This window comes from Syngnathus acus, chromosome 2 (genome assembly GCF_901709675.1).
Source record: "Syngnathus acus chromosome 2, fSynAcu1.2, whole genome shotgun sequence".
In the NCBI taxonomy this organism is placed as follows: Eukaryota; Metazoa; Chordata; class Actinopteri; order Syngnathiformes; family Syngnathidae; genus Syngnathus; species Syngnathus acus.
In genome coordinates, this window is record NC_051088.1 from 7969426 (window position 1) to 7982445 (window position 13020).

The 13020-nt window shown below is 43.2% G+C and overlaps 2 protein-coding genes across 3 annotated transcripts in view; both read left to right on the forward strand.

Moving 5' to 3' along the window:
* Nucleotides 1–13020, forward strand: part of gpr61 (G protein-coupled receptor 61) — a 21279-nt gene continuing 8259 nt past the window's right edge. The window contains exons 1-2 of the mRNA XM_037246432.1: nt 1–1905; nt 5489–7163. Coding sequence (XP_037102327.1) covers nt 5692–7089 — 1398 coding nt within the window. The 5' untranslated portion in view covers nt 1–1905; nt 5489–5691 and the 3' untranslated portion in view covers nt 7090–7163. The remainder of the gene's footprint in view (nt 1906–5488; nt 7164–13020) is intronic.
* Nucleotides 10100–13020, forward strand: part of gnai3 (guanine nucleotide binding protein (G protein), alpha inhibiting activity polypeptide 3) — a 14596-nt gene continuing 11675 nt past the window's right edge. The window contains exon 1 of one of the 2 annotated variants that reach the window (XM_037246433.1): nt 10100–10752. In XM_037246433.1, the coding sequence (XP_037102328.1) occupies nt 10635–10752 (118 nt within the window). In that variant the 5' untranslated portion in view covers nt 10100–10634. The remainder of the gene's footprint in view (nt 10753–13020) is intronic. The other variant, XM_037246434.1, reaches the window with a different exon arrangement.

Sequence of the window (13020 nt, forward strand, 5' to 3'; positions counted from 1 at the left end):
TGTTATGAGTGTGCACTGATGGTAATGCTGAAACATTTTTGTTAGCTCCCTTCGGTAAAACGTTGGGATGGGGATGGGTGGCTGATGGTGGAGGTTGTTGTTGGAAGGGGTGCAGGGTGTAAGTAGGAAGGCTGAAATCAGTGTTCCCATAGAAACCATTGTATTTCCCTCCCCTGTGATTGGTGCTGCCGTCTTGTGCAAGTATCTGCTATTTCTGTGATGCAACAAGGCCCCAGACACGAGTGTAGTCACAGGACACACACGCACACATACACACACACTTTCAAATGTCATTTCCTGTTTTGCCTTAACCCTATTAAGGCCCATACATTTCGTTATACTGGACTACTGTATATGTTAGCAGCATAGAAATTGTTAGCATTTTATTTTATCAATGGATTGCTTTACATGACATCATGCACCTCTGGATATGGCAGCAGCCGGCAGATGGAGGTTGTTTCTTTTTCAGCAATCAGCAAAGCTGCTCTCATTCCAGCCAGATAGTCAGTCCATTCTTTAACACTTTGTTCAAGACAAATTTTGACACCTGCGTGTTCCATATTGTACATGCTCTATGTTCAATATGTTATACGTATAGTATATATGTATACCTTTTAGATCAGTACTTCATAACACAAATTTATTAAATGAATATCTTAAGTTGGTTTGGGCCAACTGCCGTCATGGCATTATATTGAAAATACAAACAAATCAGAAATATGGGATTCTTTCATTACAGAAATGGCAGCTGACTATACCTCCATGCTAAACACCATATACCCTAGGCTAATATTTGGCTAAGTTAATGCTGAAGTGAGAGATGTTTAAATTGTGTAGGGAATAGGGATCATTGTTTATGATGGCTACTTTGTCATTATGTCGTACCATCGCCTCTGCATTCAAAGTTTCTGTATACACTGGCGGATTTCCAGCTTTCATTTTAGCACAACTAAAGGGATTGGAAAATGTATGAAATAGCTGATGTGGTTTATTAGGGCAAAACTATCAAACACGAGTCGGTCTAGTGTCCCCGTTTTAAGCCTAGCGTATTCTTACAATCTGGACCACCCGGACAACTATCCAGTATGAAATTCCAGGCCAATATGTAATACCCCCTTCAATCTGCCATAGACCTCTATGTACTCAGGCTGCTTTCTTTCTACATATATGTTGGTGTACTAATTGCTGGCATTTTTAGAAATTCTCATTTGCAATTGTGTGTGACTACAGGGCAGAATTAGAAATCATTATTAATGAATGACCAAACCAGCACAAGCTATTTGTAATTTATATGTGAATGTCCCTTTTTTGTTCATTGTGTATTGTTTGTCTTATTTAATAGCCAATTTAAAATGGAGAGGAAGAAGAAGCAATGATGAGAAAATCAGACATTGTATAGCATTAGGACCTAGTGGAGAGTTGTGAGGTTGGGTGCTGTCTGCCCACCCATCCTGCTTCTCAGCTCTGCATGCTGCTGCAGTTGCCCTAGGCGCCTACTGAAGCCACTACGTGTGCATGTGTGCACGTGTGCGTGCATGTGCGTGCATGTGAGTGCGTGCTGCGCGCGTACATGTTTGGAAGGAATTGGGCGGGCGGTCACCGTTAGAGGGGGAGGGTTTTAGGAGCAGGCAATGACAAGATGAAAGGGACCAGGTGCGGAGGAGAGACGGGAGTATCACACTCTACCTCTTCTTCAACCCTTCCATCCCTCCCTCAACCTCTCAACACACTGCACCCAACATCCACATCGCCTTTACAACTGGTCTGTGTGTGTGCGTGTGTGTGTGTGTGTGTGTGTGTGTGTGTGTATGAGTGTGTGTTGTTGAGAGAGTCATCGAAACAGGTCAGCGTTCCTCCAGCAGAGTATGAATCTGCACAGGACTGAGCAGCTCTTTTCTGGCAGAGGTATGTTACACACTTACTGTATTATCACACACAAACACACCGACACTAACATGCGTACTTTCTCCGTTAATTTTTTATGCGTGTGTAAGTGTGTTTGCATGAGTGTGTGTGTTTTTGTGTGTGCGTTACGAGAGATGAGGGTGCAAGAAATATTTAGGATGCTAAGAGTACTAAAATGCAGTGCAAGAGGATCATATGAAGGCTTCTCATTTCATGCGTACAATCCAGTTTGTGTGTCAGTTGTCCAAACTTAGTCGAAGTGGACGAAAAGAACCAGCTCGTTTTCACCTCATAGTGTCATGTGGAATATCAGGTCATATGGTTTCCCATTCGAAGCTACGGAAACTATTGAATCTGGGAGAAAATGTTTGGATTACCGTTGCGTCTTATTGGTGTACACAGACGGGCAATGTATTTAAGTCAAGCAAGGGAGATGTAGGTGTTGGGACCACCACAAACGCCACCAGAAGCACCTTAATGGCTTGGCATGAAGTCGACAAGTGTGAGGAACTGCTTGAAATCCTCAGTCACTGTGGTCTAAAAATGCTTTCCTTAAGTTTGCGGTTTTGATGAAATCTGTTCCTTTGTTAAGTCATGATTGTGTCCCTTTATGACTGTCAGCAGACACAGAAATGCACGGGAAGTGAACATCTTAACACACAATGGAATACGTTCCATGTCCATTTTAATTCTGTCATCCCTTAGTAATCATATATTGTACCAGTATGCAGTGATCCACTACTTCGTAGTGACATGCGACCAAAAAGTGCAACAATGTTATGTTGAGTGATGCCTGCTGTGTTGAAGCTAACGCCCCGAGCAAGATGTCCGTGTGTATTTTGACAACATGGTATGAAAAAAGAAGCCGAAAACAATCAATACTGATGCGAGCGATGCAGGGCTCTCCGGAGAGTCATTCTGTCTTTTGTGTGCACGGTGAGATGTTGTTTATGCTTCGTTTAATTAGGCTGAAGGTGACTGTAACCCTTTGACCTATTATTATTGTGACGCGAGCTGTGTATACATGTGGGCAGGAAAAGAGCAGGCGCCTCGCTAGTATGTCGGATGGAAAAACGGGTACATGCAGGTGTGCCGCATATGGAAATGTACCAGAGTCTTGGTGCTCGTTTCGCAACTTTTACGCCCCGTGCAAATTTGTGACCATAAACACAGCGCAGTGGGGAGGTTGCGCAAGTAGGTACTCCCTTTCGATTCTTTGCACTCTTTTTGCAAGACTATCAATAGGGTCATATCTTGAGACATATTAAATCACTTCAATTGCTTCAATTGCTGGAGAGCACACAGACAGCAAGTTCAATCTTTCAGATGGGCAGGAGGGGAAAATGAGGATGACTCAAAGAGTCACTGACTGAACGGATTCTTCAGAACAACAAGTATTTCTACTGTGCATTATTAGAGTAAGCCCAAATTCCCATGACTGCTGCTGGGATTTTTATAGTGGAACGGATGTTACATTCTATAATTGTGAACTAGTGATGTTTTCCTTTATATAGCACAGTAATGTACTGTAGAAAATTACCTCTTGATATTTGATATTTGCTTCCATAATGTTTTCTCGACTTTTTTGTACTACTTATCCTCATTATCACGAGTGACGAGTCACTATGCCTTTGGGCCACCCTGGACTGGTTGTCGTGTAGAAAAACAACCATTTGCATAGGCATTTAAATCCATGGACCATTTAGACCAGGGGTGTCAAAATCGTTTATTTTTGCCGGCCATATCGTAGTTATGGTTTCCCTCGTGGGGCTATTATCTCATATTATCGCATACACACAACAGAATCCAGTGGAAAAAAAGTTTAACAAATTTCTAATTTATTTTGGAAGAGAGGTTTTAACAAAAAAAAAAAACATTGCAATATTTCACTGATATTAAAAGTTTTGGTATCTTAATAAGAAACACTGAGTTGACACAAGCAGCAGGGGTGGGGAATCGTGCCCGTGATCTCAGGTGTTCGAGCGCGGCGACGAAGCCACTCGGCAAGCGTGGCGAGATTGGCATTTTCCGCGCGCGTTGGGTAAGTACAAAACAGTACAGACGACCAAACCCTACCAGGTCGTAATAGCCGACTGGTTAGTGACACGGGTTACTGACCTGAAAGAAGCCGGTTCAATCCCAGGGGTGAACACGTCTCATAATGTCCTTTCGCAACTGAAGGCTCGCTTCGTACACGCATGTAAGTGTAAGCATATGCAAACAAGGTTGGGGACCACTGATCGATACTATTCGTTTGAGCTGCTCCATAAAACCATATATGTACCGTACCTTTCATGCAACATGTACGAGGGTTCCATAGTGTAGTGGTTAGTTCTGTGGACTCTCAACCCAGCGACCTGAGATCAAATCCCAGTGGAACCAATAATATTTTATCATGGAAAAATTTAGGGTTTAGGGCTTGGGATAGGGTTAGGTTTAGAGCTAGGGTTGGGGTTAGAGCTAGGGTTAGCGCTAGGGTTAGAGCTAGGGTTATAGCTAGGGTTAGGGTTAGAGCTAGGGTTACGGTTAGGGTTAATGTTCTAATTTATTTTGGAAAACAAAACATTGCAATATTTCACTGTTATTAAAAGTTTTGGTATCTTAATAAGAAACATTGAGTTGACACACATGAGTTGCCTTTGCGGGCCACGTAAAATAATGTGGGGGGCTGGATTTGGCCCCCGGGCCTTGAGTTTGATACCAGTGGTTTAGACCCTTCAGTCAACCTAGTATGCATATTTTTTTAATCAGCTTCTTTGTCAGGACTAACAAAATATGTGGGGTGGATGTTATATATAAATTATAAAGAATTTTATGCAAGTGGACAAATTGGTGATGATTCACATTAGGATTGTTCGGTCCTTGGTAGAACTAAATTTAACTTAATTTAGTTTAACTTAATGTAAATTCAATCAGTGATCTAGTTATTGAATGTTTGTTGTTGTCACGTCTCGTCCCCGGTTGTTTTATTATGTGCATATTAGTTTCTGTCCGTGTGCCTGTGTGCTCGCCCCTCCCCTCCTGTGTGCCCATGATTAGTGAGATCATTCTCACCTACCTCTTGTTACCTGTCGTGTATTTAAGTCCTGTCTGCCCCTCACTCCCTGTCGGATCATTGTTGTCGTTACGTCTGTTGTCGGCATGTCTTGATGTCTTCACGTCCGTAATCTTCTTGTCTCACTTCCTGGTCAGTCCAGTCCAGTCCAGTTATTGTTTTGTTAAGTTGTGTCAGTTTGCCTTTTGAGTTTGCTCAATAAACCCTGGTCCAAGCTGCATTTGGTCGCCCTGCTCCATTCGTTCCATGACAGCTGTTGTGACTTTCAGCTCACAGGTTGCCACAGCGAGTTAGTTGCATGATTTTCTTAGCACCGTTTATGACCGCTCTAAAATGGCTGAGCTTCTCTTCTTTTGTCTTGACATTCTTTTTGGCCGCTTGCATCCGTAATTTTTGGTCACGCTCTTGTCTTCATTTCTATTATTGTTCTTATTTTGAGTGAATGAATGTTTAGGTCACAAATATCAACCCTTGCACATCTCCTACACTGCATCTTCTATGTAATTGAAAATGTGTGTTTTCTTTCAGCTCTGCCCAGATAACCCTTTTTAGTGGTGTATCCCAGTGGCTCCATCTTCAGTGAAGCGGGGCATCCTGTCGAGACCTTTGGTGCTCCGGCTGCCATGAAAGAATTAACTTCCTGCGCTTCTCTGTGGTACCCTACGGCGGGGGAGGATGGGTGATGGGCCCGTGATACTCAGCGGACTCTCTCCTCCTCATCCCAAACTCTCATGGAAAACCTTGTCACACCGAGTGCCTCCTGCAACGCTTCCTTCCTGGGACTCTCCTCGGTTGCCCTCTCACCACAAGCAAATGCTTCCAACGTGAGCCAAGCTGGACTAAATGTGAAACAGTCCTTAACTCTCTGTGCCATGCTAATCATGGACATCCTGGCTGTGGTGGGGAACCTTGCCGTAATGGTCATCATAAGCAAAACACCACATCTGCGCAAATTCGCCTTTGTGTTCCATCTGTGCTTGGTGGACCTGCTGGCAGCGCTGGTGTTGATGCCTCTCGGAATGGTGCCCGATCGCGTGTTGGCAGACGAGGTGATCTGTCGAAGCTACCTCTGCTTGAGCGTTTGCCTGGTGAGCGCGGCCATCCTCACCATCTGTGCCATCAACGTGGAGCGCTACTACTACGTCGTGTACCCCATGCGCCACGAGGTGAAGATGACGGTCACGGTGGTGGTTATGGTATTGGTGGGGGTCTGGGTTAAAGCCGTTGTCATGTCATTGCTACCTTTCCTTGGGTGGTTGCTCCAAGGAAACCAGGCTGTGCCCTCGAGTCCGCTGTCCATCCCTGGTCAGGCACACTGCTCCCTCCACTGGGCAGGAGGCAGAACCACTCGTCTGATCTTCATGGTCTTTTTCACATTTATCTATTTCCTGTGTCCTATGTTAATTATTCTGGTGGTCTACTGCAACATGTTCAAGGTGGCCCGAGTGGCAGCCATGCAGCACGGCCCACTCCCTACTTGGATGGACACGCCCCGGCAACGCTCTGAATCCTCCAGCAGCCACTCTACTATGGCCGTCAGCCTCGGAGGAACTTGCTCCCGCAACACTCCTCATAGGACCTTCAGTGGTGGGAAGGCCGCCGTGGTTCTGGTGGCGGTGGGAGGCCAGTTCCTCTGCTGCTGGCTGCCATACTTCTCTTACCATCTCTATTTGGCTGTGGTTTCTACCTCATCTGCCTCGCTGGCCCAGCTGGAGGATGTGGTCACGTGGATCGGCTATTTCTGCTTCACCTCCAACCCCTTCTTCTACGGCTGCCTCAATCGTCAGATTCGGGAGGAGCTCGGCCGCCACCTGGCCTGCCTTTTCAAGCGGGCTGGATCTGGTCAGGGAGAACAGCTGCCCAGCCGTGAGGCCTCCATCGAGGAGAACTTCATGCAGTTCCTTCAGGGCACGGCGTGCAATCTGGAGCCGTGTAACGCTCACAGCAGAGTGCGTCAAGAGGAGATGGAACATGAAGGCCTACAGGAGTCTTCTGCTCTGCGGAACACGCCAGCTGACTTCCACATCCCAGGGCAAATTCTTGAAGAAACCGCAGAGTTGATACAACATCAAAAACTGAACAATCAACTCCATGCACTGGGAAATTCCAAAACTGTACCAGAGATTTAGCTGCCCCACCCATATGATCTAATAATCGAGTTAAAGACTTCATTTTAATTGATGCACCAATTGTCCATCTACATGTTTTCACTAAAGAGGGGTTCGGTGAATGCGCATATGAAACTGGTGGGGTTTGGTACCTCCAACAAGATTAAGAACCACTGATCTACATTTAGTTATGCAACATCTTTATGAGAAAATGTGGAGAAATTCCGTGGAAAATCATTGCTAAATACAATAGATCATGCGCGTCTTCTCCCACACTCGATGTCCTGCGGCATTACTTGTTTAAGAGAGAAACTACGGTTTGCTGTTTTGTGAGTGATGTCAATGTGTATTTATAATAGTCTCCCTTGATTTGTTGTTCCAATGTTTATCCTTTATATCTGCCTTGTGATCATCGTCTCCTTGCCAAAATCATTCCACATTGTGAGACTTGTGATCTTACATCCTCCGTCCCCTCAGACAAACAGTGTTTTAGCGCTAAGTCAGAAAAATGTCTCCTCCTGTGCAATGAATGCTAGAGGTAACCAACTTGGTGCTCACGGACACTAGGTGGACCACAAGAGTAGCTGCTGGCCTGTTCTAAACACAGCTCACCAATAATAGGACATAGGATGGTTGTCAATGTGATCACTTGAAGTTGTGAACACTTTAAGAGATTTACAAAATCAAAGTTTTGTACATTGATGTTCATCTGTTTCCAAATTTATGTAAGCAATCATTAATGGGATCAGCGTCTTCACATAAATAAATATATAATTCATTATTAATAATAGTTAGGGATGCTACGATATCCAAACATTACAATAAGATGTTACAATATGAACCTCAGAAAGTTGTAGGCTATTGTAGGAGAAAAATATTTTGAAAAACAAAGCTAATATTGGGTTTTTGAACAGAAATAGGCTTGGCCAGTCCTTTTATTGTCGTGTGATCCTCAGCGGCGCCACGTACATGATCTATATAGGGGAGTTCACAATGCTGTTTTTGGACAGAGATGTGTTGCTTTAAGATTGTAAAACGAAGATGACAATATTGTGGCAACTTTATCATCACAATATTGCTGTTGTTGTTACATTATTAGTAATACCATGCAGTATAATAATAACATTATTCAAGGTAATTTGAGCAAAGTTGTTATTCTGGTAGCACATATCAAATTGCTAGCCCTTCATGTTAATCAGTCGCCAAGGTGTGGCTGTCTTTTCCAAAAAAGGTTGGGGACCCCTAATCTAATACTCAGGCTTCTTATTGGATTGTAAGGAACTATAACTATTGCTCAGTACAGTACGTGTATGTTCCCATGCAGTTTTTTTGTTTTTTTTTAGCTGTAGTATCCCAGTCACAAGCATATGTTTCGAGTACAGCATACAAAAGCAGTATATTGGATTGTGGCCGTTTTGGTTACAGTGGGACTTTACTTACTGTCTTTCTTACTGTGTAATACAGTGCTGCATGTTGACAGGTACACAGGAGCATAAGAGCACTTCTGTGTTTGTGATTGACACAAGCCACAGTGTTGTGGCTACATAAACGTGCCGTTGTGACAATGCATACACATTTGAGAGCCTTTGGCCTCATTTAGCTTGCCAAATGGAAGTCTCGCATCTCAGGTGGAATACACAAACACTTTCTACAAGTTGGGACTGATTCCAAAGAAAATGACATGATACGCAATCTGTTTATATATTAGGCCTTTGTCTTGTCTAAGATCATTCTTTATGTTGCCTAAGTCTATAATGGACAACTAACAAGCTTGATCACAAGACTGGTGACTCAAGACCTACAGAACATTTCACACACTGCTGAAAGTCAGAGCCAAAAAACTGGTCCCTTTGTTACAGGGAGACATGATGAACGAAATAGTCACTTGATTTTGTTATTGTTGCACAAGACAAAACTCACTGCCAGCTGCAAAGTTCTACAATTTTCATGTGGTTTTATTTGTAACTCATACTGGTTTGTGGCATTAATTTGCCTCATCTTTTTTTTTCGTTCTGATCATCTCAGTCTAACTTCCAACATCTCAGTTCAATCGATGTAACGTCACATAAATGAATGGCTATGATGAAACAAAAATGCTGAGATAGAGTGGCTCTATCTCAGCATTTTTGTTTGTGCCAACAAGTTTTTACTCTGTATTCTGTTTGTGTCAGACCTATAAAAACGATTGATCTCATTCTTTTTTTTAGGTGACTGTTTTTCCCTTTTTAAGATTTTGTCGGTATCGGAGGGAGTTTGGCATGGTTAAAACCACGTAAGATTTAGGGCTCTATATTTGTTGACAGCGTAGATGCACTTGCGCACAATCGGCGCATCATGATTTTCGTGCTAGTGCAAGCCTAGTTTCGGGAATTTGGCAGATGGCTCTGCGCCATACTGGGCGGGTTGAAGGCGTTTTCTTTGACACGCCCTCGGTGCGCCACAATTTGGTGGCTGAGCGTAAAGCAACCTTTACACCTGCTGAAATCAACCAATTCATTTAACACATTATTATCCATTGGCTGCGTTCACGCCCACAATGGCACAAACTGCACGTTTCTAACTGCGTGTGTTTGCAAAAATACCAAACTAAAGTAGACTTCACCCGTGTGAACATCAGGAATGTTTTGGAAAAGCGGGTAATAGTCGGAAGAGCCACACGCAAGCACAGAGAGAATGTGGTAACGCACAAGTGGGCCAGAGTTGAAGGTCACATCATAACTGTGAGTCAGATGTGCTAACCACTATTCCACCCTGCCACACGTTAAACTTTTTAATTTCAAATGCTGGTAAAATAAAAGCAAATTACCTAGAAAATCTGTTTTGCCAATTTGATTGATATTTAATGTCTCCATCCATTCAGAATCCGTGTTGCAGTTGTGCGTAAATCCGCTAAGGGGTGCTGTCACATCACAAAAACTCGACCCGTCATCCTGACTGGGTCATTTAAATAGTTAAAAACAGACGTTTTATCTATTTTAGCCAAACCTTTGTATGCTACTTTATATTAGGTTGTCAAATGACCCCGTGTGGCAGTTTACGCAAAACGCATAGACCGGACAGTCAGGCAGTGCTGTTTGCTTTGAACTATTTAGCCTACATTTCCCATCAAGCCGATAGGGAGGGCCCATTTCTTTTCCTTTTTTTCGCCTTTCAGATTACATCTGGATCAGCTGGAAGAGGGCGCGACTGCGCAGCAGCAGCCACTGTTACTCTCAAGGCGAAAGTACGCTCTTTTTTGAATCCTTATTCATTCCAAAAGCGTTTGTAAATATTTTAGAGTTTGTGATCAAAATTGCAGAAAAAAAAAAACTTGCTCGGCACGGTTAGAAATTGCTCGTTATTCCAAATATTTTTTTGAAAAAGACCCCATTAGAACGCGTTTCCCCTCTTTCTCTTGGGGGACACTTGTGGCTGACACGGTTGGAGTTGAGCATCAGACTAAAGCTCGAACAGCGCACCAACGCCTCTCTGGACTTCACACAGTTCGGTGTCTTTCCACACGACCCATGAGCCGCTGAAAAAAAGCCCAAGACGACGATATCGGGAAAAGTAGTTTGGAAGTCACAATGGGCTGTACCATCAGCGCCGAAGACAAAGCTGCGATGGAGAGGAGCAAGATGATCGATAAAAACCTGCGAGATGACAGGGAGAAGTTGTTGAGAGAAGTGAAGTTTCTTTTGCTCGGTAAGTAACGTTTTGTCCTTTGGGCTTTGAACTCACCACGCCTTGGCCGACGGACTAGTGTCCAGTGCGCAATTTGAACTCGGGCGTTTGAATGAGATTTAATCAAAGTGTGTTGCTTGCAGCAAATTTATCCTCGTTTATTGCGTTTTGGAGGCGTAAACCAGATGTTCTTGCGGTAGAGGTAGGCCATAAAGAACTGCAGTCACATCTGCACTGGATCCTTCTGGGTCAAAAGTTTCCTAAATTACACATCCAGCGGTGTCTTCTTAACTTTCGGGTTTTATTAGTTCCTTGTAACTCTTTCTACTGGTATAAAAAGCCAAATATCGCAACCAAATTGTCATTGACGCGTAATGAATTCGACTGCCCCCCCAGGCACACACACAAACCGAGTTAGACACAATAAGAATAATGTTTTTACTGCAGAAATGTGTATTGCATTGTATAAAAACGATTAAAACATTCAAGAAAATACAAAGAAATAAACTGGCTTCATAATGTGTAATTACTATATGTACAGAACAATTTGTGAGTTGGCTGTGTTCCTTTAATAGGTGTGGCCTCGTGAGTGTTCAGGAGCGTGAATTGAGAATTTACCCGAGAAGTTGCGACTGTTCTCATTTTGTATGTGTGTGTTTTACTGGTTTTCTTATTGTAGAAACAGCTGGAAGCGCATCAATGTCTGTAGCTTCCCATGCCCACATGTGAGAGTAGTGCATCAATGCCTGTAGCTTCCCATGCCCACATGCGAGGGTATTACAGTATCTGCTCCCCTTGTATTTGGGTAGTCAACAATTTTGCTGCCAACACAAAGGAAAAAAAAAATCTTCCAATTAATAACTCTAAAGGCATGTTGTAGGCATTGTATTTTTTTCTCTTTTTTTTAATTAAAATGCGTGGTTGTAGGCAACCGTACTAGTTTTAATCAGAGTCAAAGTAAAATTTGTAAATTTGTATGGTTTGTTGGTATGTCTTTAACAAATGACCTTTTTGACTTGAATGTAGCATGGAGGCTTAAAGAACATTCAGATCCATGATATAGTATGTGATGCCCTGACTTGGTCCACCTACAAAGTGTCCAAATTAAGATGTACACACACTGACGCTGTCAGTGAGGATCACACAATCATGCAGAATTAGTTGGATGGCACTGTTCTCAGTACATTAGCATTTGTCAATGCTTTGTCTTTAAACAGAAATGTTCTGAAACCAGCTTTCCCAAATAAACCAGAAGTGACCTCTTTTTGGTTCCATGAGTATGTTAGTTGGAAGTTGGTTCCGCTTATTGTCTACAGTTCTTCACAATCTGGGCCACAGAGACACACTGTGCACAAGGGTCAAGGGACTTACCAATTTCTTTCTTTTAATAGTCAAACTGGGCTCACATCTATCACTGCAAAGTTGTGTGCTGGGTCTGTTGCGCTACTCTATTTACACAACTGTAGCCACATCCATCTGTCAAATATACAAATAAAATTTACTGATGTCACTGCTCTGGTAGACAGATCTACGATACCACTAAATCCAGCCGCCCACTTAGCGATGTGGCTGAACTAGAATTACCTACAAATTAATCACATTCAGCGAGTGACCCTCGTATATCTGCCGACTGAACTTTGCACACACACCAACAAAGGGGAAAAAAAAGTGATTGTTTGTATTGGGAAACAATGTTTTTTAGCGCCACATATGCTGTATTATTTTGGTGAACCACAAACAAGATAGTAGGAAGTTAAAAGAAAAAAATGGATTGCCCTGGCCGCTCTAGCTACAGTATGTTTCTGTCAGCAGAGAACACGATCAAGGAAAGGATGAGAAGAAAGGAGAGTGGATATGTGAGAGGCTGCTGTCATTGATCCATTGACCGCACTCTTGCTTCCAATTCGACGGCAGAAAGTCTCTCCACACTTTGTTTTTTAACCACCTGTATGTATATATATGAAAATAGACATATAGTTAAGTATGGCTTTTAAAAACATGTATTCACAATACATTCATTAACATTATTGACAGCAGCAAGTTGGATCTCTCTCGGTACCCTGCATGTATATTTTGTTATGAATGAGCCTGTGCCATTTTCATCCATCCATCTTCCATACCGCTTGTCCCCATGGGGTTCGCGGGCGTACTGTAGCCTATCGCAGCAGTCATCGGGCAGTAGGCGGGGCACACCCTGAACCAGTTGCCAGCCAATCGCAGGGCACACAGAGACCAACAATCATTCGCAGTCACACCTAGGGACAATTTGGAGTGCTCAATCGGCCTACC